Genomic DNA, 26079 nt, shown 5'->3' with positions numbered 1-26079 from the left:
AACCCAGGAAGGGTCAGCTGCTGCAGAGCCCTCCTCCTGTGCTCCCTGCTTCCCTTGGTCAGTGCTGAACCCAGCAACCTGCAGCATCACGGAGCAAACCCAGGCACTGCCCAACCCCTGGGTGAGCCCAGGCAGAGAGACCCAGCAGCAGCACCGCATGCATCCCATCAGAATTGGAATTTGGCTGGACGCACATCACTGGAAATGCTTTTTTTCTTTTTTTTTCGGGGAAAAAATAAAGTCATAATTAATCATTTGTTCCAATTTTTCACTAGAAAAAAAAAAAAAAAGAATTTTCTTTAAAGTACATGTTGGTCACAGAAAAGCAGCTGCTTGTTTTGTTTTCTGTAATGAAAACCAGAAGATTTTTCCTGAAAAAAAAGTTTTGAAAACCAGCTGCTCCGGTCAGTGAAGCAAAAACAAAAGGAAACTGTTGCAACTACTAAAGTAAATGTTGTTTTGTTTCTTGCTCTGAACTTCCAAGAAAATAAAGAGGGGGCATGATGTGATTGATTGCCACCAGGACTGAGCAGACACAACGTATTTGCTGCAGCGCAAACCTCCCCGGCCCTCCTGCACTCCAGGTGAGCTCAGTTTCAGCAGGAGCAATGCGGCAGGGTGGGCTAACAGCTCAGGACAACAGCTCCAGACCAGCAGAGAAATTCCCATGCTCGGGTTCTTGTGGACCAAGCCTACAGTGCGACCAGTGTTGTCCTGTGCAGATGTTGGATCTGAAACCCTTCCAAGCAGCCACCCAATGCTGAGTGCATGGGAAGTGCCTGCATTGCTGCTGGGTACAGGTGGGATCTCTGGAGCCCCCAGCTCAGCTGCACTGGAGGAGATGCAATAGGAAAACCCAATTTCATTGCATTTTCTCAGCTACCCAGGCCAGAGTTTTCATCTCTCCTTCCTTGTAAAAGGTTTCCCAAGGCTGATGAAGTTGAATGGATCGCTCCTATGAACGCATTTCTGCCTTACATGAAGAATTTCAGCCTCTAGGAAAAAAAAAATGGCAATAAATAAATAAATATAAGACGTCTTGCTGGATCTTAGGTTATATATTGATTTTCATGTTTGACAATCAAAGCACCATTCTAAAGCCAAACACTTCCTCATTAATGTACCTTCAATGAATTCCCTTCTCTATCAGTCAATCAAGATGTAAATAATTAAAACATTTTGGAATAAAATGTTCCGTTTGTAGGAAGGCTTGGGATGCGTGTATTATGAAGCATGAATTCATGCCTAGTTCTATTAATGGCCCTTGACCTTCGGCCTCACGTCTAGTGGCAATGAAATGCTCATTAATTCACCGTATTTCATGCGCTGTCAACTCATCCCATTTGCATGGAGCTCAGCCCCCCAAAAGGTCACTCTGCAGGGACAGCAAACACAGGTGGTGATGGCTTGGCTGCAGCCCTCAGCAGGGCTCAGGGTTGGCTGAGCCCTGAGGTTCCATTGGCACCAGGCAGAGCCCAGGACCTTCTCCCCTGCACAGCCCAGGGCTTTATTTAACCCAACATCAGCATACATGGGCTTGGGATCCTCTTGCAGGTTAAGCTGTCATCATCCATCCTATTGCTTAGGCAGGGAAGCCTTAGTTCTGCCTATATGTGGCATCACAATGGCCATCACAGGAGATCCAGAGCTTAGACTTCCAGTTCCCACATAGAAACCAGGATGGATTTTTGGAAGACACTAATGGAAACAGGCAGATGATGTTCCTAGACTGAAATCACAATGGAATTTCAGAGGGCACAGATGGAAATGGGCAGATGAAACTTCAGCCTCCATGGCCTCTCTGCTCCCTCCTTCATCTTCCCTTAGCAGAGACCACTTCCTCAGCTCCCTGGCACAGTCACAGAGGAGCAGAGGCCACCCTGAGGCCAGCACAGCCCCCTAGCAGCAGGTCTCACTGCCTCCAGCCAGCACACGGGGGTCTCACGCAGGGCCACGGCCCTCATCCAAGGCATTCTTCAAAGGCAAGGATGCAAATTCTATTATCCATCCCTCAAGGTTTCCTCTGTTAAAATCAAATCTGGACCCGGAACATGTCTGTGCTCCTGCACTCTGAGATGAGCTTTAATTAAGAGGTAAAATTATTAAAGCTGCAAGTTATTATAGCCTCAGGACCCTGGCCCGGTGATATGAAGCAGATGGTCCAGGGGCAAGCAAGAGCCCTTTAATAAAGAAGCGTTTGCAATTCATGAGCATTAATTATGTCCACTTCTCTCATTTTAAAATGTTATGCTTGTCATCCCTGGTATTGTGTGGAAAGCAAGCATGATGAATTAGGCAAACCCCTTCTGGTTCAGGACATATTCTTTGTGTGCTGAAAATTAAAAGTATTATCTCCCAGAAGATAGAGCAGTCAGAATATTTAAGGCTCACTCCCTCCCTCCCTCCCTCCCTCCCTCTGGGTTTCTCCCCATCACCCAACCCAGCCCTGCCCAGGTTTTGGTGCTGTTGGGACCAGGCCACCCTCAACAGGGCAGCATGGAGAGGGACAGCCAGCCCCAGGATGGGGGCTGAGAGTATGGAGTGCTCCAAACAGCTGCCTACTGGGGAACCACTGCCAGCCTGGGCCAGCTGCTTACCATCTTGCCTCACCCCCTGCCTGCCCCATCTATTATTTACAAGCCCACAAAGCAAAGAATGAGGGAGAGGATGGATCCTGGCCTGAACAGTCCACTCTGCCAGTTTGCCATCATCACCAGCGTGCTTCCACATCAGATTTCCATAGGTGTGAAAAATCTCCAGGTGTTCACTGCCAGGGCTGGGCGCACCAAGGGGAGACCACAAGGGAGAACAGAACAGAGGTAAAGACAGCAGAATGAAACTCACAAATCACAGCCCCAGGACTCACCTGAGTGACAAAGCAGCCCCAGGGCTAAAGGAACTGCTGGGGGCTTTTAGCAGAAGGGAGCACCCAGGATTCAGATCCAGACACAACCCTGAGGAAGACCAAGTCTGAAGCAAATGCTTTTTTCCAATGAGCACCATATATTAAGCTTTTGCCAGTCTTTCAAAGGGAGGAAACATTGAATCCATGCTCCTCTTCCCAGAGAACAGCCACAGATGTGTGAATGCTGGTAAACGCAAACATGAGACACCCCTCTGCCCCCCTTTGAGATGCAGTGGGTAGGAGAATCTTGTTATCTTGATGGGCTGAGACTCTGAATCAGTGCCAGGTGAGATCTGACTGCTCATCATAGAGATGGATGGACTACACGAGCTGCATCTTTTGGTAGTAAGAGGGAGGTTTGAGAGCTGGCTGGTCTGGAAGAGATGGGCCAAGCAGATGTGGGAAGCACAAGGAGTGTTTGGCGAAAGCAGTCGGGATGCTCAGCCAGTCTACCCTCACATGAAGCTCCAAAACGTGCTACAAACAAGTAATCAACCTGACACCTCAGTAACCCCTGAAAAGCCAAGTGGCAGCATCACTTTCTTATTCTCATCCTCTTCTTTCTTTCCTCACCTCTTTTGCCTCAGACACTTGTAGCACTCAGTAACCACGAAAGATGTAACAGAAACAACAAATAATGCTTCCCACCACACCCAGCAAAGCAAATTTCCTTTTGAATCTCCAATTCACAGCTAAAAAACTTCTCCTTTTATTTTCCTAGGTGCAAACTCCGGCTTTCCATGCAGAGGAGGTCTCGTACCATGCCTGATGTTACAAGGCTGGTGGGAAAGGGCTATTAACTTGCTGAGACAGACTGCTTCCAGCCCCACAGGGCATCAGATAACCCAGTCTGACCTTACAGCGCAAAGCTGCCCGCCCTCCTGGTAATAGCTTCACCCACTACACAGCTTTGGTTAAAGATGACACCGTTTACATTCATTGAGATTTATTGGCTCTTCCTTTTGCCTGGAATTAAGGCCCCAGTGAGGGACCATTTGGTTTTACAGGCAGAGGAGCCCAGGACTGGAGGAGGCAGGGGACATGGTGTGTGCAGGTCCCCCCAGCGTTAGCACCAGGTTTGGGGAGGATGCCAATCCCCTCTGGGAAGGGGCCTATTCCATGTCCCAAAAACATTCCCACACACTGAGTTAATCGTGAAACATCAATCCAAGCTGGCTAGCATTGAACGTCAGCCAAAAAATCAGCATCCTTACACATAATAAGCAAGATGTAAATGATTGGGTTCAGCTTGATTCAGCCAGCCTCAGAGCAGGAGGTGGGCACTGCACGTGGGGGCCGCTCAGTGCAGATGTAAAAGAAAGCCCTTCGCAAAGCACTCAGTGATCAGGCAAGGTAGGAAGCAGGTTGCACAGGATCCAGACAAACAGGAAAGAAAAAAAGCAATGTTAAAGCTGGAACAGACTTGTGGCACCATGACATGATGCAGCGAAGACAGGGCAGATGTCTGCATGACTCAGTGCCCAAATGTCACATTGGCCACCAGGCCCGTGCGCCCCACAGCCTGGCACACAGGCCAGAGGAACCTGCTGCCCTCTGCATGTTTCCAGGGATCAGAGATTTTGCTTGTTTGCCTGTCAGCTTCATGGGGTTTTATTTTTTGCTTCATGATTTAATTTGCCCATGATTTATTTATAGCCACACTTATAAAATACGCAGTCCCTTCTGAAGTCTCTGTCCACATGAACACTTTCAGGGACCAAAATAATTGCCACAAACGCTGCCAGGCAAGTATAGCCCTGGAGGAAATGCTCCCAGGATTGTGAAGCATCCTCCCCATGGCTGGGAAATTCAGCCAGGCAGCACCCAACACAGCTCTTTGGTATTAACATCAAATTTCACGCTTGTTCCCATTCCTGCTTTCACTAGCCATGTCCTGACACTTCTGCTCATGCTCTGCCAGAAGAAGCTCAGCTGGTGCCAACATCAGAGCTCTTCAGAAGCCACTGACACAGCAGAAGACATCCCAGCACAATGACACTCACATCGAGGGTGTCCCCAGGTGCTTCTCTGAAACCTCTTATGGAAAACGGATAACTAGCCCGGCTGCTGAAGTTTATAAATGAGCAAACCCCAGAAGCTGGCAGTCCAGGAAGCACCTAAGGCATCCTGACCCCTGGCACAAGTCTTGCCTGAAGAACCATGAGCTAGAACCCAGGCAAAACTCAGGACAGTCTTCACTCCCTGCTCTGTCCTGGCAGGGACTCATCTCACACCCAGCCTTCATGGGGCACTGGAAGCACTAGGACAAGCAGCCAGTACTCCCAGCAGAAACAGAGGGCTCATTTTGCTGCCCATTCAAGAGCTCAGAGCCCATCCGGGTCCCAGGACACTCAGATAGGCCAGGGAATGACTCAGGACCCCCAGGTGAGATGAGAATTTTCAGAGGAGAACCTGGAGCTGGCCCCAGCACCAGGGCAGAGAGGCATGCAGAGCTCCAGCTGCCCCACAGTTACCAGGTACACGGTTACCTCCTGGCACTGGCAGGTTATTTACATATGCAACACTTCCCTTGCATGTGTATGCATATAATTGCTCACGCAATTATCTCTTGACACCAGTATCTGTCAAGTGCCTGCATGCATACTGCAACCCTGCCCAGCTTGCTGCTTGCACAGCCTCACGCTGCTTTCTACGTACAACACTGGGCCAAAGGAGGGTCAAATCTCCCCAGCTTTCATTCTTCCCCCACTAAAATAACACCCTTTTTGATTAAGTTAAACACCAGCATAGCTCATCCCAGTCTGTGGGCAAGTTTGGTCTGTTTCTGTAGTCCTGAGTGACCCACACAAAGGGGGTTAGTTGGAAAGCACAACCTGCAGAGCTCTGATGCCTTTAGGGTTAGGAAACTTTCTCTGCTGCTCCTGAGCTGCAAAGAGGTTGACTGGCAGCTCCATCTTCACCACTGTAATGAAGTGCATTGGGTGCTGGGGTGCCCCAGGCTCAGAAGGTCTCCTATTATGAGGAAAGAAAAAAGAAAAGGAAGATTAGATGCTAAACACCAAGAAAATGAGAAGGAAAAATAATTTATCATCCCAGTTTCCTCCCAGGGCTATTAAATGCTCTCCATTGCCTTGGCTGGGTTGTAGGAAGCACTGCCCTGTGAGGGCAGATGGCACTGCCTCCAGATTACCCCCAGGTGCTTCACGGTCAATTAGAGGCGAGCTGGGAGTAAGGGAGAGGGGTTAAAGATTACGCAAAGGGCCAGGCCGGTGGCACAGCAGGGAGCTGCTCTGCTCATCTATATTATAGACACTAATTTGGTTTAATTTACTTCAAAGGCTTTCCTGTAGGATGTGGCGTGTGCAGGGTTGGGATCTATTTTTCTCCAAAGAGGTTTGAAAGGGGCTGGGGCCTTTCTCTTGAAAGCATCCCAGGGAGAGTGCTTTGGGTTTTGAATTTTTCTTTTTTTACAAGGGCTGTCTCCAAAGGCAGATAAGAGGGAGCCCTGGGAAATGAAAGCCCCCAAAAAAGTATATATAAAAGGAAACACAATCAACAAAGGCTGAAATGAAGCAGCTAAAGCACTTTAAAATAAAGCCTGTCTCCCCCCTGTGCAATAAAACCATCCTGCAAAGAGCTGGCCATAGATTCCCCAGGAAAAGTCCTTTGGTGAAAGGGAAATATGTTGAATTATCCCTCAGGAAGTGAATAACCCAGGCACAACTCCGGTGCTTTTATCCTTTCATCAGCCCAGGGAGAAGTGGCTTGTTAATGCTGGGAGGCTTAGCGTGAATGTAAATCGAAGCAAATAGCCATGGGACTGCAAGCGCTTGGGGCAGCCCCTGAGGGGGTGGGGGCAACACTGAGGGCTGCAAAACCTCACCAGGAACAGCCCACAGATCTTCCCACAAGCCATATAATTTCGACCTGGATCCTACTTGGCTGAAATCAGGGTTAGACATGCTAACACTTCTGGGTGCTCCCATGGCACCTCAGGCGCCTCCTGGTATCATTGCGTGGGGTTTCAGTGTCCGCATGCACAGCATCAGGGCTCAGCACCCCAAACTGTCCTGGGGCTGTGGTGGAGGAAGTGCTCCATATCACTGCATAAAGAAGCTGAGCTCAGGACAGCATTGATAATCACATTAAATAATTGCAGGAGGAAAAGTTGACTGAGTGAGAATAGGAAGGCTGTGGGGTCAGCGCCAGAGGGCAGAGAGGGGAGGAGAGGCTGGAGGGCAGCCTGGAGGGATGGGAGGGCTCTGGGGATGGGTAGTGGGATGCATAAAGTCGTGCAATGCTCTGAAAGCAGGCAGTGACTTCTCCAGCCACGTCCTGAATGGATCTAAAGGTACAGCCCTAACCACATCACTGTTCAAGCACTTTGGGGAATAATTCATCCCTGTGCTGGGGGAGGGTTTGGCTGGGGAAAGCTGCAGTGGCAGCTTTTATTCGAGGCTGAACTGTCTTTGTAAGTATTGCTGCTGTTGTTGCTAAAACATTCATTTTAATTGACCTGATTACAAAGGATCTACAGAACTTGCTCAATCTGCTTGTGATCAGTCTCTTCTTGTACTAGACCTCAGCAGAACTGAAGGGGGCAGCTTCCGAGCCCTCCCATCCAGAGCAGGTTATCACACATTACTTGTGGCACGTACAGCCAGTGCAAGAAAGTAATGCCACCTTGAATGGCAGTGAGAGAATTGAAAAGGATGTGGTTCATCTTATTTAGTTAATTAAAATAAATAAATAAATATAAAAATAAAAAGACTAAGCAGCCAATTTAGCCAAGGTAATTAGATAGTCTAATAATTAGAAGATGATTTGTATCAGTGCTGATCTGCAGTGCCAGGGTCACTTGCCCACACCGCTTCCACAGTGCAGATTGTGCAGGATAACTAATTGCATGTTGCTAACTAACTGGGCCACTTTGCCAATTGCCTTGAGTTTGTTTTGAAGCACGTTTCCACAAGATGCTGGCCACTTGTGGTGCTTGGCTTCTTCACTGGGAGACCACAGCCAAGAGGGTCACCAAGGACTGGACCATCTTCAGGTGACTTTGAGTCCTCTCTGCTCAGGGAACCATGGCTCTGCGGTGCCACCGTCCGGCTTCATCCCTGCATTGCAAAGCAGACAGCTGCTCCTAGGCAGCGTGTATTTTTATTCCTACCATAATTTTTTCAATTTACAAGGCAGTAAATGAGAGGAAGATGAGATTTGCTCAGCACATTTTTCAGAAGTATTTACTGCTGAGAGTACTAGAAAAGCTATTTAAACAACTGCTTTTATGATACAACATGCATTAAAGAAACTTCCCCTGTATTTTTTTTCACCCCTCTTTGCCACTTCTCCCATATCACTGCAGTTCTGTTCAGCTAGCTGTTTTATGGGCTACCTTGATTTTAATTGGGCTGTAGCCCCAGGGTGCACTGAAATTTTTGATTCTCATTTAGCTCAGTGTGCACACAGCTGATGGGACAAAAATGCTGGGTCCTGCCTTAATGTCTTTTGTCATTTCATGAGCTGGGAGGGCCTCGTGGGGTGTGTGGAAAGTGTCCAGAGAAGAGCTAAGAAGCTGTGAAGAGTCTGGAGTGCAGGTCTTACGGGGAATGGCTGAGGGAACTGGGATTGTTCAGTGTGGAGAAGTGGAGGCTCACAGGAGACCTCATCCATGACAGGAGGTTGTGGTGAGGTAGGGGTCAGCCTCTTCTCTCAGGTAACAGTGATAGGATGAGAGGTGACGGTCTCAAGTTGTGTCAGAAGAGACAAGTCAGGTTGGATATTAAGAAAAAAGTACTTCTCCAAAAGAGTGGTGATGCAGGGGCACAGCTGCCCAGAGAAGTGGTGGAGTATCTGTCCCTGGAGGTGTTCCAGAACCATGGAGATGTGGCACTGACATGGTCAGCGGCATGTTGGGTATGGGTTGGGGGTGGGCTTGATGATCTTAGAGCTCTTTCCCACCCTTTAATGATTCTATGATTCTAATATAGGCTGGTCTGTTTAGCAATAAGGATTAGTACATCAGTTTAAGAACTGATATATTAGTTTATCAAAAGGAATCCGTGAGTGATAGTTCTGAAACTTTCCATTTCAAATTTAGTGGCTGAATAGTCTTGTTTTCCTTAATAATTTTGCCCTGAGGACATAACAGAATACTTTTATCTTTTGCCTCAGTGATTTTGCCTCACAAGAAGCACTGCAGTCATAATAGAGTACTTTTATCTTTTGCTTCAAAAGGTGCAAGGATATTTTCCTCGGGTATACATTGTTTTAAAAAGTTGCTCGCTATGGACTAATGAACAGTGGAAATTTTCCAAAGTGGATGAAAGTGAGTCAAAGGCCTCAGTGATGAAGCTGATGATGGAAAATGGGTAAGAAGTAGGCAGGCACTTGACCACTCTAGATACTACTGAGCATGCTCAAAGGGACATTAGCATATATTTATGAGTCCTTGAAAAGGAATGAATATGTATATCAACACACTGCATATGTATGTCTTAACTGTTCAAATGTAGAACCTGAGCTCTGATACGGTGCGCTTGCTTGTCAAGTCACCTGGTATCGTGATGAATAAAGGAATGCTGTTTTCTAACACCACATTGGAGTTTTCTTCCTGGATTTCTGATGACAATTCTATGAATGGATCATCTGAGGTGAAGGAGGTACCTCCATGTTGGGTACTGGAAGTTCCACGTCCACCATGGAGACAGACACCTGTGCTGGGGCTCAGAGAGTGCTCACCAAAGCTGTAGGGTGGAACAAGGAGCAGGATGTTGGGATACTCAGGCTGTCACTCAGGCTTCTTCAGTATGAGGGAAATATCAACACACACTTGCATTTCTAAGTTCCAAAGCTCAGCCTGAAACACAGCCCAGCTTAGCTTAGTGTAGGAGAGAGCTCTGGGGCTCCAGTCAGGCAGCAGCAGCAGGCCTGGACAGCAGCAGCAGGCCCAGGCCCAGGCAGCAGCCACAGGCCCAGACCCAGGCCCAGGCCCAGGCAGCAGTAGCAGGCCCAGGCCCAGGCCCAGGCCCAGGCAGCAGTAGCAGGCCCAGATTCAGACCCAGACCCAGACCCAGGCCTACGCCCAGGCCCAGGCCCTCGGCAGTGCCGCCTGCAGCCGCCGGGTGGCGGCCCCACCCCGCACTGTGTGCCCACACGGAGCCGGGCGGGACCGGAACCCGCTCCATCTCTCCCCCCTTCCACGCGCGGCCCGCCCCGGGGCCCCGGAGAGGCCCGACTTGGCTGAATTAAGGCCTAAACTTTCAAAAGAGCCCGCTCGAGGACAGCACTGGGTTGCTGCTTTCCTGCCCAACCTGAGGGGCGTTGGTTGGGGGTCGTTCCCCCCTTGGGCCCTCCCCACAGGAACACCGCTCTGGAGCTGTCCTTTCCACAGTTGATCCAACCCCGTGCATTGTTTTCCCCTTCAAAAATCATCGCCCGTGTTCCTGACTGCTCCACGGATGAGTTGGGAAGGGACGTCTGTGTCCTTGCTGGGAGCACGGTGCCAGGCCTGCTGTGACGTGGGACTGCCACCTGCCCAGGGCTGCAGCTCACAGGGGCCCTATGGGCAATCCAGATTTCTTGGGCATCACCAGAGCACCCCAAAATGATCACCCAGGGAAACAGCTAGTGCTGGGAGCCAAGGCCAGGGGCCCCCGAGGCCAAGCCGGGCACAGGGCTGCCAGGCAAAGCTGGGTGGTGAAGCTGTGAGGCACCTCTTGCTGCTCCCTGGGGACACGGCTGGGTTTTGAGCCTCAGGACCTGGCTTGATGTCAGCAATCAGCCTCAGCACACAGTGCTGCGGGATCCATTGTGCCTGTGCCAGCAGCAGTTGCTACATCAGCTCGGATATTTAATAGCCAAATGAATGAGCAAGCAGAAGCGCAAATGTTTTTGTGCCAGCCATGGAGGTTGCACACGCTGCCTACAATGTGCTGTTTCTCTAGCTGTCATTGTATCCCCAGGCTCTAGGTGTTTCAGTGCAGGGGGCAGAAAGGCTTCTGCTGTTTGTGCAGAGTGGTAGAGCTGGCCAGGCCTCCCAGCAGCTGGTGCTGACCTGAGACTCCCTGCTCAGGTGCATTCTCCCGCTGCCTTCTGCTGGCTTTGGTGGCCATATCACAGAGACATCTTGGTGCAGAACCAGAAAGATGAGTAGGAATCAGCACAGTGCTGAGCTCAGGCCATGGTCTCACCGCCAATGCCACTGAATCATCACTCCCCCAGCACAGCATGTCTGCCTGTCTGGCAGCCCAGCGAGCTCACAGCCCATCTCAGCAGGAGGATTGAGCCCAAAATCTGCTGCATGGCATCACCAAGCCCATTGGTGGGACAGCTGTGGAAGCAGGCTGGTGGAGCACAGCTTGGCTCTAACCCGCAAAAATGTCAAAAACAGAAGCAACGGAGTTATTCTGACTTTTATTTCATTGCTTCTTAGTCCACACAGTCGGTATAAAATCAGAAAAGCAAAGCAAAAAAAAAAAAAAAAAAAAGAAAAGAAAAACCCAAACGAAACAAAAATGACGACAGCAACACAGTGTCTGGAGTCCTCAGGAGGCAGCCTGGGGTCTGCACAGCTGCCCGTTCATTGCCAGACACATCTCTGACGCACAGACAGAGGACAGACATTGCGCTCCAGCACTGGGCCAGTGGGGCTCCAGCCAGAGCTGCTTCTGTTCCTCTTGACCACGGGGGGAAAAGGAACCTTGGTTATAAATGCTTTATTAAAAACAATAGTAAGAGTAAGTCGTCTAAGTACAAAAGCAGTTATAAGCTCATTTATATTACACAGAATTATTTCTCATTTCTAGCTTTGTTGTTTACCTCAAGATTGTTAGCTGAATTTCCAGTGAATAAGGTTAAATTGCTAGCAATATAAGGAATGGTAAATAGATAGCACCATTTCATATATCTGGCATTTGATTTCATAGATATACTGGGTTTGCTTCCTGCTCATCGGCACTCTACCTCCACGCAAAGATAATGCGCATTTCGTGATGGGAGTACCCAAGCTTGGGGTGCACCCAGCACACACAGAGAGGGAGCACAGCCTCTGCTTGATTGCATTCAACCTAAGTGATTTAAAAGCCCAAAATCTCAGTGGGTGTGGTGGCAAGGCAGTGGGACTTGGGCACTAAGTCACTTAGGCACTTTCGGCAATCCCTTGCTCTGAAACCCTTTGAACCTTTTGGAAGTGCCTCCGCCAGCCCTGGCACCCCAGCTGCCAAATCACAGCAGGCAGGAGGAGCGGGGACCAAGCCTCCAGCTGACACCAGCAGGCGAAACTCCAGGGGAGAAGCACTGCTCTATGCCAGTGTAAGAGCAGCCAGAGCTGGGGGTCCCAGGGCTCGACTGAGGCTGGGATGGGAAGGAGAGTTCAGATCAAAGAGGGTTCTGCATGAGAGAGAAATCACCGCGCTTTTGTTACACTGTTAGGAGTAATAATTCCTTAGGCACTTTCTTTAGGCTTTAAAACATAGCGTATGGTCAACAAAAGCAAACAATACTATGTACATATATGTAAAAAGTGTTATAAATAGGTTTTTTAAACCATAGATACTATATACATCTTCAATTAACAAGTAACCCTTTGAGTGTTTCCTTTTGCGGTCGGTTGGGTTTGGTTTGGTTTTTGGTGGGAGGGTTTATTCCTTTTTTTTTTTTTCCTTTTTTTTTTTTTTTTTGGTTAATTTTCCATTTTCTCGTCTATTTTTCCCCGCCTCCATCTCCTCCATGCGTGTCATCAGTGCCCCAGCTGCACCTCCCATGGCATCACTCGCGCTTCCGTAGGATGACATAGATGATGCCACTGGCGAGGGCCAGGGGGAAGGCCAGCCACGCCAGGATATAGGCGAAGCCGTAGGAGGTGTTTTCCGAGGCTTCATGCCAGTCCGTGTGCCTCACTGTGAAGATGGCTGCACCACTCATCACGCAGAGCCCTGCAGGGAAGCACACGGGGAATGGGGTGAGCAGCAGCTCCCAGATGGGAACCCACAACTGGACATGCCGGAGAGGATAACGCAAAATACCAGCATGGAAAATGGCTTTTTCTATTGCGTGCTTGCAAACTGGGATGTGGAAGGTGGTAATGCTGTGGTCCCTGGTTGCAGGTGAGTGGGGATATCACTACCGGGCTCTGAGCAACAAGGCAGAAACCCCTGGAGCAAGCAAGGCATGAGTATCCCCTGGGTTAACCCACCCCTTGGGCCGCTGCTCCAGACTAACCTGGCCACCCTGAGTGTCCCATTGAAAACCCTAACTGTAGTTTAAGCCATCCAACCAGAGCTGCTGCAGACACAAGCCATGTTATTATTTTGGGTTAGCACGTGCTATGCAAGTGCATATGGGGGCCGCCAAGTCCCTGCCATGGCTCTGGATAAGCAGAACCTGCTCCTCTCCTCCCCCCCTGCAGAGCCCACTCTGCAACACAAAGTTTGCCCCTGCCCTCCATACCCCCAGCCAGCCACAGGCTATCAGCCTCAGTGGGCAGTGTTTTAGCTTTGTTGCAAAAACAAATCATCAGCACTGAGGACTGCCCAGTGCTGACACAAAGCCACCACTATTTCTCCCCGAAAACAAGCTCTTTCAGTCCATCCAAGCAGTTCTATTATACAGTCGCTGGGCTGTTGTCAGCACCACATCCCCTGCACAGATCTCGGGACCACCTACATTGAACCACAGTGATATTTGAGCAGTAATTCCACTTGACACTGCTTCTTTGTTCTGGGAAAATGCAGAAGTGGGAATACGTTTCATTAACGCGCCACTGGGGCACTTTCCATTCTCTGAGCACGAGAGCAAACTCCCACTGTCCAGCCCATGCAAAGAGAACAAAACAATTGTCTGCAAACGCTGGTGGGACTGAGAGCAGGCATGCAGCCACGCTGGTCACCTACAGACTGCAGAACATACAGTGACAATTGTTTGCAGGAGGAATTCAGCAAAATTGGAGGTGATGGCTACAATTGCATATCTGCAGCATTTGCACTGAGTTTGGCCTGGTGAATATGCTGAGAAAGTGAAGACCAGCTGCACTCAGCTGTTGCACTGATGAATAGCAAATGGAGCACCACTTTGGAGCCTGACTTTAAGAACATGCTCCAGCCTTGCCTTGACACACCAGGAGGGCAAGCAATCCCTTCCCTGAAGCTTGTTCTTGCAGGGCAGTGCATGGTGACAGCCCAGCTGGCTGCCCAAGTGATGCTGGGGCTGGGGAGGGGATGGAGAAACTGGGCCAAACCCTGGATTTCACTGTTGTAAGTTGCTGTGGATGAGCACACCATGATGGATCCACTAGACAGAAACGGCAAGAGTGAGAGCTGTCCAGGGCCTTTTGGTGCCTCTTATAGCTGAAATCCTGCAGGGAAAACCCAGGCAGACTTTACATGGATCCAAGCAGTGTGAATAAAGTGCTGGGGATGCGTCCTGCTCTGCCCAACACACCCAGCTGACCTTGTGCAACTTTTCTTGCCCCTACCTACCCAGCTCTGCTCAGTTGGAGCAGCCACCAATCCTTGCCCTCTGCTCTTGCTCTTAGGACACTGCTGGCTTGGCTTTACCACCTGACAGCACCCTGCAGTCCCATCCTCATCACCCATTGGTTGAAACCAGGCAGTGCTGCTAGCCAGATCCTTGGCTTTGCTATGCTGCAACCCCCAGGAGGAGGCTGCAGCCTCCTGGAAGGCTCCAGAAGCAGCTTTCCCATCCCTTCCCAGGCATGGGAAGTCCTCTGGGTTTTTCCAGCAAACTGTGAGAAGACCACACCAAGCTCAGCTCCTTGACCAGCTCTGTCTGTACCACTAAGTGAAACCTCCTGCAAGGTGAGCACAGCCTACAGACCTCAAATTCAGCATCACAGCAAGAATGGACACCAGTTCCCACCTCTGTGCGGTCCATCTAAACCTCTGCTTACTGCTCTCCAGGCCACAGGAAAGCTGCATGGAGATCAGCTCTGACTTTTCCTGACTCTGTATGGGGCTGGAGAAGGATTTGACCCAAGGAAGGAGGCAGCAGGTCTGCATCCTGATGCTGCTTCCCCGTAGGACACCAAGCACAGCACAGACAGGAGGGTACACTCCCAATTTCCCCTCTGCCAATGAGGATGCACCAGCAGTCACTTAAGAGAGAGCAGGCTTCTGCTCCCAGATTGGTTAGACAAGTTCCCGGGCAGATAATTGCTTTATTAATGCCCATTTCCTCTCCTTGTCTCCATGGCTGTAATGTATTTCTGTCTTCCCAGAGATGAACAGATATGAACTCATCCTTTGCTTTATGGCCAAGCAGAAACTCTTATAATAGAATTCACGTTGTGTTTGCTAGAACAGGCTAACTCTAAACTGTTCCTGAATTGCAGTGGCCAGTCACTTAGAGGATGCTCCATCTGAAGTTCAGTGGGTGAATTCTTCCCTGATTTAGTAGCAGAACATACATACAGTGGTTTCAGATTCACCTCTAAAGCTCTCCTAGACAGTGAGTCTCCGCACCAGACAGCTGGGTGTTAGGCTCATACGTTAGCCAGAACCTCCTTGAGCAATTTACTTTTTCTAGCCTGAACACTTGAAAATCCTCTTCATTGGTTTCATACGTGGAAACACAAACAGAGCCAGCGCTTTTGCAGCATCTATATTTGGAGAACTGCAACGTAGTACACGAACTGTGGCTCGTTTCCAGCACTGACTTCTTAAGAGTTAAAAATAGCAGCTGACAGTTCAAAGGCAGCTGGCTCACCCTGCATGCTCCAGCAGCTCCTCGCTGAGGGGGAAAGCACCAGCCCCTTATGGCAAGTTTATAAATAATCCTTGGGTCCTCTTTGGCCAAAACAGGATCCGTCACTACATCCCCAAACACAAGCAGCTGCAGTAAATTTGCAATTTGCCCAGCCCAGCGAAGGTGGGACCCAACACTGGCACTGGCAGTGCCCACCCGAAGCCATGGAACCCCGAGTGCTCCTCTCTTACCCTGCAGCATCTCCCCAGCTGGGGCAGCAGCCCTCTGGGAAAGGACAGCCAGAAATTTGGATGCACGACATGCCCTGGCAGCTGGACACCAGCATAGAGATAGAAGAGCTCTATGGATCCACATTATGCACACCCTCTTCCCTTCAAGGAGCCAGCTTGGCTGCCCACCTGCTTCTGTACTCAAGAAAGCACTTGTTTTCCCTCTCCTCTGCTCGAAACCCCATCCCCAGTGCATCTCCACACCCAGCCCCATTGATCCCACTTACCAGCAAGGATTTGGAAGATCCCGGTAAGGTAAAACCGCCCACCCTTGGTGAGCGTGAAGAGCTGGCAGAAGAACAGGAAGAGAGACAAGACGCTGAAGATGACGGAGAGGATCATCATTGCTTGGACAGACTGCAACCATTCTGGGGAAAAACAGACAGAGACATCAGTGTGGGTATCAGTGACAGCAAGTCCCAACCACAGCATCATTCCTGTGTCACAGTCCTGCCACCCCACGTGGCTCCTTGGTCCCAGCGATGCTTCTGTATGGTCGCATTCAGTGTGATGTTGCCTGAGGATTTTGGACAACACGTGCATGGAGAAGCGTGCTGGAAAAAGAAATGACGGGGCTATGCCCTTCTTGGAGAATGCTGAAATGCACTTATAATAGAAGTGCATTTCAGCTGTACTAGGAACACCAAAGCCACGTGCAGCAAGGTGGGAGACAGTGAGCCAGCCACGCTCAAAAGCGGAGTAAACAGAGCGAGTGCAAACCTCCCTGCCCTTGTGTGGCAAACCTGCTGGAAGGAGCCAGCAGCAGCTGCCAAGTGCAGCTCTGTCCCAGAGCCTACCAGTTGAACCAGCCCCTGTGTGAGTCACTGCCCAGCTATTTCCAGGCCTCGTGGGTGTGTAACTCCCGTGTAAAAAATATATATATAAATAAACAAGCGAAATGCCTCTTTACGCCATGAACTGCCACAGTCAGACAGAAAGAGGCAGTGCCATTCACCGCCCAGATGAGGCCATGCTGACAAGTATCACTGCCTTTCTTTACAAACTTGGAGCTCATAATGGATATTTTTAGTGTTCCTGCACATCCCGAGTGGTCTTTAATGATATGACACCAATCCATTCATCAGGAAAATCAGACCCATGCTCCTGCCACAGCTTCACTCCCACCCACTACACTGCCCAGGCTGCACTCTGCCAGGAACAGCATTTTGCAGCAAAGAACATTTCTGCAAAAAGGTGGCTGAAACACATCAAGACTTCCAAAAACAGCTACACTTTGGCTTAGCAACCTTCAACATTCGGTGCAGCAAATGAGGCAGTGCACAGAGCAGAGGTGAGCACACTGCCCCACCATGCCCCGCCAGCAGCACTGAGAGCTGAATTTGCATCAGGAAACGCGGTGCAGACTCATGCCAGGATGGCGATGACGACACACGCCTGAGCCCTTCCAGCAGGCTCCACGAGAGAATAGCAAATCCATGCCCGCAGGGAACATCCTGTGCAATTTAGTAATGTCTGTCTTGTTTGACTTCAGCCCATAAATCCTACCTCTTGTCTCTGCGTTTGGCCTCCTGCTGTTCGTACAATAGAACAAATGCAGTCCCTGCTCACGAAAGCAGACAGAAACCACCCAGTGCAGCCCCTGCTCACTGCAGACAGCCTTTTTCCTTCCCTCCTTCCCATGCTCCCCATGCTAAATTACCCCATAGCATCAACGTGCCTGGTTGAAGAGCTGCTGCATTCCACTTGTTCCAGTGCCACTGGGTTTATCTCCACATGCAGCACTTGCTGCAATTCGTTAGGACAGAACTATCAATTCAGGAAATGCCAGTGCAGTTTTCACATGGACATGCACACCAAACATCCTATATATTTTATCCATCTCATGCTGGCTTGGCAGGAAAGCCCCTGTCTCATGCTTCCATGGGCACCAGAGGGGATGCTCACATCCAGTCCTAACTCACTGCTCAGACTGGGGCAGAGAGTTAGAGGGTGGCCAGCTGCTGACTGCCATCCTATTGCCATGCTCCAGATGAAAGGCTCCCACGCAGGTCCTTCTGCCATTTCAAGGGCCACGGGACCAGGCTCACAGAAGATCCCTGTCTGCTCGGAGGTGGATGTCCAACTGCAGGTTATTTTAGGCTGAGGCTGTCTAGACAGAAAGCTGAGCTGCCCTTTTAATTGCATCCGCCTCCCTGGGCCTCGCTTTTGGTTCTGAATGCAAATGATTTTATGGGCTTTGCAAAACCCCTTTGTCATAGAAAGCCATGCCAGGATGTCCAGCTCATTACTCAGAGCTGCAGGTGCGAGCAGCAAGTCCAAGCCCACAGACATCAGCTGTATTAGCACAGCTAATTGCCTTTAATTCCTTAGAAAGCACTGCTATAACTGCAGCTAGCAGTGCTGCCTCCTCACCCCCAAACACTTTCAACTCCTTCGCTATTAGCACTGTGCCCCACCTGTTGGATTGAATTAAGGAAGGTTCCTCCGGAGGTCTGGGTGCCACAGACTGCACAAGGGGCTGTCAGCACTGGGCACTCCCAGGCTGCTATTTGTGGTTTCCCCAGGCACCACCCGCTGGTTCCTTGTTCCATTTTTCTCCTGCATCTGTTCAGCTCTGTGTTTATATCTTTGCTGTTCAGGAGCAGGAAGAAAAGGGAGCAGAGTGGAAAGGACAGATAACACCCTGCCCAGCGCTTCCTGAGAGTGCATCATGGGCAGCTCTACAGCCCTTCAGACAGTCAGGAATTACACAAGAAGCTTTTAAAAAGGAAAGTCTAAAAGTTCCCTAGGCTCTGCAAGCCCCCATGTGCTCACACCACCACTGACAGACTAACAGCAGGGAAAAGACTTCACCCTGGGAGGCTGAAGAATGCATTTCTCTATCCTAAAGGGCAAGATGAAAGAAAGAAAGCTAGAGGAACAGAAACTGCAGTTGAAACCCCCAGCAGAACAACAGCTCACCCACACCCCCCCTCCCAGCAAATCCCCACACTCCTTGAAGGAAGGTTTTACACCCAATGGCAGTGCAGGATTGATGGGATGGGACAGGATGGGATAGACAGAAAGGTGTCCCTGGCTGAGAGCAGAGGGCCATAAAGGACAGGCGTTGGCTGGCCAGAGTCAAATGTCAGAGACATGCAGTCCTCTTGGGACCCGGCCAAGGAGAAAGAATAAAGTGCACATGGAAGAATATTAATCTGAGCAACCAGCTCATGCACTTGATGCAAGGCATGACTAAATTTAGTGCTGTGCATTAAAATCATCTGTGTGCTGAGACCTGCAGCTTGTCTTGCCTCTTACAAGCTGCACATGTGTCACACCCTCAAAATGCAGCCACTTCTGGGGAAGGAAACAACCACTAAGGAGGTCACTGTAGAGTATAATAGCTCCAAAACTAAAACGAATAATCACATGTGCGAGGCAGACCTGCTCCTTCAGTGCTGGGAGCTGAAGATCACCAGGGTCAGGAACAACATGAATATCCACCAGCACAAAGGTGGCAGCTGAGGGCTGGCAGCAAAAGCTGTGCTGTCCAAAGCAGACTCTCAGATTTCCAGGTCTGATCAAGAACGTGAACTGACCCCACATCCTTGCCTAGGAGAAGGACAGGACACATCACAAGTGCTGGGGTTTGCAATGGTTTTGAGCTCCAAGGAATGGCAACTCCCTTCGCACAAGGGCCAGCACAAGGCCGAACCTTCCCAGCCATGCTGCAAGCTGCTCCAGCTGGGAGAAGCAGGGTATGTACCCAGCAGGCACTTCTTTCCCGTCCTCGCGTGTCTGCTCCCTGGAAAGAACCGTGGTGTGATGGATTGAGGTATTCCTGGAAATTGTCCCCCAAAACAGGGACTTTATAGCTTTCCCAAGGTATTTGCAAGAGGTGTAGATGAGCAGGTGGAAAGCTCTGAACTACAGGAAGAACTCAGCACTGCAATTGCCTCTCAACTCTTTCCAGTCCTCTTCTACCATTCCTTCTGAAGGAGATGAAACACCCAAAGCACTCCAGTCTTCTCTTATCCTCTTTTCCTCTTGTTCGTTCTTCCTTTTGGCTTAAAGCTCCATCCAAGAAGTCTCCAAGGCTCTACAGCTTTCCAGAACAGTCCCATTCAAACAGGCATTGTCTCTTTGGCACCGTATCTCCATTGCTCAGCCCCAGAACCAACCACAGCCATCCCATCGGGCCATTGAAGCTCACATCCTGGAGGCAAAACCCAGTGCTGCCAAGGCAGCAGCAATCTGCTGGCACCATTGCATCCACCTTCCATCAGGTGCATGACATCCACGCTCGCTCCAAGCCCCTTGGGGTGACTCTGATCTCCTCCCATCTTGTGCTTCAGAGCAAGTGGAGGTGGTAAATGCATCACTTTGGGACCTCCAGAGGGTTTGTGTGCCGCTGAGTTGAAGTCCATCCCCAGGAACAGGGATGGGCAAACCCAACATGAGCAATGTGGACATCCAGGGGTCTCGAGTCCCAAAGCTGTTGGGTTAACGGCCATCCAGCACTGCACGCTGCAGTGGGCTCTGGTTTCACAGCCCTGGTTTCCTCCCACAGTGCCATCTTTCTTTTGCTCCTCTTCTAGGGAAGGCCAACTGACCTCACACAGCCGAGAGCAGGGAAATCCGCACTGCTCCCTAAGCCCTCTGTACCAGATGTGTTTTGTGAGGCAAGAACAGAAGTCTGGTTTTAAGCAGAGGAAATCCCTTTCATATCCCAGGCCACGTGGTTATGGCAGAAATCAATACATTGCTGAAAGAAAAGAGCTTCCCTTTGATGGGAACATCTCTGCTCTGGGTGACTCACACGTGCTTTGCTTGCAGCTGTCACATCAGCAGATGCAGGAGAGCACCACAGGCTCTCAGTCACCACGTGGATTGGCAGGCTGTGCCTCTCCCATCGTTTTGGGTTTTCTTTTCCCATTGAAAAAGCCCCAAACCACCAGCCTGCCTTTGACGAAGCCACAGAGCAGCAACACGAGAAACTGGGAGGAGACAACAGGAGGAACATCCCATGGTGTTACAGAAGGGTGTCCCTGCTGGTCCCCATTGCTTCCCTGCATGCGACATTCCCAAAAGCAGAGAAAGAGAACAGTAAAACAATCTGACCCACATTAAAAAAAACCCTTCAGATATAGGGAGAAAAGCCTACTCTGGGGGGAGAGGGGGGAAATGTTGTTGGTGCAAATTATGGGTGGGATCTGTTGAAGAGCAGCTCGGTCCCGTGCTGCATTGGGATGGAGCAGCTGGGGGCTGGAGTGCAGCACAATTCTGGGATTCAGAGCTGAATTCCTGAGATAAGTCTTTTCCAGGAATGTCTGACAGCGCAAACGAAGCAAAGATTGCAACATTTTTTCCATAGTTCTCGGCCTCTTGGAAAAAAAAAAAAAGTCATTATCTAACAAAATGGATGCAACACGCGGGCGGTGCTGGAGCGGCGCAATGGGCAGCAGCCCCCGCCCGCATTCCCACCTCCTTATTCCCACCAGGATGTGCTCAGCGGAGGAATTTGGGAGGCGGGGGCTCAGCGCAATGCCCCCCCTCCCCAAAAATCCCCGTCTGTGTTGAACGCTCCAGCCCAGCCCCGCCTCATCCAACCTACCCAGCGCTGTGCTCAGACCGCTCCTTCCCCAGAAAACGGCGCAAGAAATACCGTACGGCAGCGGCCTCTCTGCTGGCCGGAGGAAAAACAGCTGCCTCCACACACGGAGCGAGCTCTGCCAAAGCCCTGAGCGAGGGCTCCTCGCTCCTTTGGCACGCAGCGTTAACCGTTGAGCGCCGTCCTTGGCACCGGCACAGGCACCAATTCTTGGGGCTTTCTGCAGCCTGCAGCGCGCACAGCCTGCGCTTTGAGAGGCTGAGACGAGAGCGGTCTGTGGCAGCTGCTATAGGGTAGTTTATATTTTTGAAAGTAAGCAGATTCCTTGCAAAGAGAGCGCGAGGAGCGCAGCGTAACCAGGAGCCGGAGCTGAGAGCTTTAAATGAAAGCCTGAGCACGGTGCAGCTCTGTGCAAAGAGCTGCCCACGGTAGCACCTTGCCAACCAAACCCCACTGCTCCAACCCATTTGGCCCATCTTGCCTGCAGCTCCTTTAATGATAAGAGCTTTAATGATAAGAGATCACTGGCAAGGACCCAGAAGGTCCCTGGGGGGCACGCAATGCAGTCTCCCCCCAGCCAGGATGTTCAGAGGTGGGGGACCCCATCCCAGCCCCATTTTGGACAAACCCTTCTCACCACCACCATCTCCCCACAGACATAATCCCACCAACACCCAGAGCAAGCAATGGAGGTTGCTAGAGCAGAATATCTGGGGAGGTGTTTATGAACTGGGGTACAAATCTCCACCTTTTTCAAGCAGATATTCAGCAGTTTTTGAGCACGTGTGCCCAGCGGTGAAGCAGCCAAGTGCTGAGGAAGGCCGGGGCTCCAGTGGGAGCCAGCAGGATCCAGTGGGATTGCTCCCAGCCTGGGCCTGGCTCCAGCTCTCCCCGCTGGCCCTGACACCAGCAGGCGTCAGCAGAGCCCCACGGTGCGTTCTTCCCTCCCAGAGCATCAGCCCCCACCCATGGGTACCAGCAGGCTGCAGATGGGGGTGAACCATGAGCCCCCAAAGCCCCAGCCATCTCCCATCACTGCCAGACCCTTTTGTATGCCCACACCAGGACCACGGCGCATCGGTTGGCTCCTACACCAGGAGCACCCTTTGGGCACGGGGCAGTGGCAGTGTGACTGTGCTCCCAGTGGCACCAGTACGGTCCATGGATTGCTGCAATGAAGAATCTATTCCCAGGGAAGATGAAACCAGGCTAGCTGAAAACAAACACCACTGATACCAGCCCTGTCTCCTGGGAAAACTGAGGTACGGACTGCTCTGTATCCCTGCACACAGATTTGGAGTTATGACTACTCCCAGGTGCCTGGGAGCTCCACATCCCAGCAGGAACTCCTCTCCCTCTAAGCTTAGAAACCAGCTTGCATGGAAAAACCTCCCAGCTTGCATCAGCCTCCATGCCAGCTGAGCCCAGATGTGCCCACAAACCACCTGCAAAGGCCAATCCCCCTCAATTTCACGAGCCCAGGGGGCGGAGGCAGCAGCGACAGCCAGGGAGGCACTCACCATTCGTGGATGATGTCAGGCACTGGAAGATGGCACCGGTCCCAGAGGTGCAGTTCTGCCACAGGTCCGCTGTCTGCCCGCCGTTCACGAGCCATTGCTGCAATGAGATGCAGCCCCGTGAGCAGGAGCCACGCACCCCGGCCACCACCCTCATCTCCCAACCACGGGCTTTTCTTTAGAAAGAGGTCTGCAGAGCAAATACACGTATTTGCTTTTTGCTGCTTTGGCTTCAACGGCAGAAAAAAAACCCACACAGAAGCTCTTTTATTCCCTTTAAACACGGGCCAGGTCCCGTGGGGGACGCGCGCTCCCCTCCCTGCTGCGTCCCGCTGCCTGGCCGGGCAATTTGAATGCTGCCACGTGATTCCTAATGACTCGGAAGGTTTTGGTAAATTCTTCCACTGCTGCTACTACCAAAAAAAGAATTTAAAAAGGAAAGGAAAGGACGTGGTGAAGCAAGACTGCAGCTCACCAGCTCCACAAAACCGCTGTGTTCTAAAACCGAGTCAAACCTCCTTCTAACCCGAGAAAAATGCTGGGAGACCCACGCAGCACCCGGCCCTCATTGCTCTACTGTTTGCTCAGCTCACAGCTTGGATATCTCGAGTAGGAGATGCTGTCCCTATCTCACAGCCCCAACAGAGCACATCTGGAGAGCAAAACTGCTGGTGCTGAGGCTGCAGTAGCCAAGCAGTCCCACTCTGCTCCGCTTTGCTCTGACTGGCTGTACTGGTCCCACAGGCTGAGCCCGTTAGCAGCATGGTTTCGCCCACATGGATGCGGTTTGGGTGATGTGAGCTCAAACACAGCATGGGTGCACTGAGCACCCCCAGCCGCACCCAGCTCCCACCAAGGGAGAACAAGAGGAAGAGTTTTCAGTGCAAAATACTCAAAATCCCACTGCTAGCAAAGCGGTCATCAGGAAGTAAACTTCTCCTGCAGAAAGCTGGGCTGGAAAAGGAACTGCAAATAAAACGAACAGCTTCCGTCCTTCCCGATGCCTCGGTGCCGTACTTACGCTGACGATGGTGGAGACGAAGAGGAGCACCAGCACGGTGACGTGCAGCACGATGATCCCCAGCAGCAAGAGCAGCATCCTGGCGGTGGTGTCGGACACAACTGGACGAGGAGAGGGAGATGCTCCTGCTGAGCATGCGGATGTCTATCTATGAGTGTCGTGCGCGGATCGCAGCCCCGAGGGCAGCAGGAGGCGCTCCGCCGGCGGCAGAGCCCGCCCGTCCCGCCGGGAGCCCCGGCCCGGGGCGGGGATGCTGGGGCACAGCGCCGGGGCTTCTCCCGAGCCCTGCGGCAGGGCGGGCACCCGAGCTCCGGTGCTCCGGGGTCCTCCAGCCCTTCTGCCCTCGAGGAGGGTTCCCCAACTTCACCTCCCACAAAAACCCCCGGGGTTCCCACGAGCCCTCTCACCGGGGGCATCCATTGACCCCCTTCCCTGAGGAGCGCCGGGGGGCTCCCCCAGCCCTTCTCTGCCGGGGGGCTCCGACTGCTCTCCCCCAGATGGGTGGGGGTGCTTCCCCGCTCCATCTCCCCCCCGTGCCTCCCGGGAGGGCTCTCTCCCGGCCCCTCTCCTCCGGGTGGAGAGGTCCCAGCCCACCTCCACATGAGACCACTGGGCAGCCCCCACCGGCCCCGCTCCTCCGGGGAAGCATTCCCTCGCCCATCTCCCCCGGGGATCCCCGGGGTGGGGACGCGTCCATCTCCCAACAGAGCCACCTCGGACCCTTTCCCTCGGGGCTGCTCTGCCCCGAGCCATCTACCCCGGGTACCCTCAGTGCCCCGAGGTGTCCCCCTATCCCCGTCCCGGGCCGTGGCCGTACTCACGTCGCGGAGCCGGGAGCGGCGGAGCGAAGCGGAGCGGGCAGCGCGCAGCGGAGCGGGCGCGGCGCTGTCAAGTTTCCCCTTTAAGCGGGGCCACCGCCCAGCTTGCGTCTGCGGGACAGGGAGGGTCCTGCGGCCGCTCCTCCTATAAGTGCGGCGGCAGCTCCCGGCAGTCGGCCCGTGCCCTCTTCTCACTACCCTGAGTTCGTCCCTGTGCGCAGTCCCGGGACCCACGCACAGCCCCAGCCGGCATCCCGCGGGGTTCCGTTAAGGGAGGGGCCGGAGATGCGGCACTCGGAGTGGGGCTCTGCCGTGTGCGCTCACCCCAGTGGGGGCACAGGGATGCGTGGGACAGGATTTGGGAATGCTGGAAGCTGGCTGTGCCAGAGCCGAGGGGAAATTCATCCCTGGTTTGTACAGCGGAGCTGTGTTTGGCAAAGTGACACCTTTGTGACTTGCTGCTCTGATGGCCGATGCTTCTGGCTGTCTGGCAGGGAGCCTTGGCCCCTGAGAGCCTCCGCCTGGGGAGCTGATTACAGCTAAGACCTCTGAGAGGAAGGGGTGGTTCACTCAGGTGCAGCAGCCTTCACTCATTCTTCATTCAGCAGATCTGTTGAAACAATCCTCACTCTCCCCAGACCCAGAGGGAGCCCTCAGCACTGCCACCAGCCTCCCCATCACCTCTCCCCTCTGCACACATCAGCTCCAGACTGGTCCTGCCTCGTTGCAGAGGCAGATGAGTTTGGCATCCATCTGCTGAAACTGTAAATCTTGGGAGAAAGAGGGAGAGAAGCGTGCTTGGCTCCTTCCTGCTGGCAAGCAGGAGTGTTCCCTGCAGCACAGGCTTTGGCTGTGCTGTGTGTGAGGGGTCCCAACACACGCATCAGCCAGAGGGAGTTCAGAGCACTTTGGGGAGGTGCACAGAAGGGATGGGTCAGTGGCCCCAGGCTTCACACAGTGCTCCAGCCCCTGCTTTCCCACCACCTGCACGATGCCACTGAGCTGTGCTCCAACAGTGCCAGCCCACAGCTGTGCACAGGGAGATCAGTCTGAGATCTCCATTCCTGTGCCTGCAGCTTTTTGAGCACGTGAGAAATAGCTGAAACTCAGCTCTGGCTGGACCAGGCTATGAGCACCTGCTGGAGCAGTGGGTGTCCCCGTTCATTGCAGGGAGTTGGACTTGGGTGGCCTTTAGTGGTCCCTACCGACTCAACTATCCTTTGGTCCTACGAAAGAGCCACTTGAGGGAAATGAAGCCTGTTTTGGCTGTGAGTTGCAGATTAGAATCTGTGGAGGTAGCCCAAAGAGAAG

At 51.9% G+C, this 26079-nt stretch overlaps 1 protein-coding gene and 1 long non-coding RNA gene across 3 annotated transcripts; both read right to left on the bottom strand.

Annotated features, from left to right (window-relative positions):
* Positions 1–366: 366 nt before the first annotated feature.
* On the bottom strand, positions 367–9897 carry LOC121107121. Its single transcript, XR_005840619.2, has 4 exons — positions 9699–9897; positions 9422–9612; positions 5740–5878; positions 367–995 (listed from the first exon to the last, which is right to left on the bottom strand). It is a non-coding gene; the product is annotated as an uncharacterized LOC121107121 (long non-coding RNA).
* A 1371-nt stretch (positions 9898–11268) lies between these two features.
* PMP22 (peripheral myelin protein 22) lies at positions 11269–24825 on the bottom strand. 2 transcript variants are annotated; one of them, NM_001277071.3, is made up of 5 exons: positions 24772–24825; positions 23951–24078; positions 22933–23029; positions 16086–16226; positions 11269–12801 (listed from the first exon to the last, which is right to left on the bottom strand). In NM_001277071.3, exons 2-5 carry the CDS (start codon positions 24026–24028, stop codon positions 12635–12637), a joined length of 483 nt encoding a protein of 160 aa, NP_001264000.1. In that variant the 5' UTR covers positions 24029–24078; positions 24772–24825; the 3' UTR covers positions 11269–12634. The 2 variants fall into 2 exon arrangements, with proteins under 2 accessions (NP_001264000.1, NP_001264001.1); NM_001277072.3 differs by having other exon boundaries at positions 23951–24051.
* Positions 24826–26079: the final 1254 nt, after the last annotated feature.

The sequence above is a fragment of the Gallus gallus genome, chromosome 18, assembly GCF_016699485.2.
Source record: "Gallus gallus isolate bGalGal1 chromosome 18, bGalGal1.mat.broiler.GRCg7b, whole genome shotgun sequence".
NCBI lineage: Eukaryota > Metazoa > Chordata > Aves > Galliformes > Phasianidae > Gallus > Gallus gallus.
This window is presented reverse-complemented; position numbering and strand designations above follow the sequence as displayed.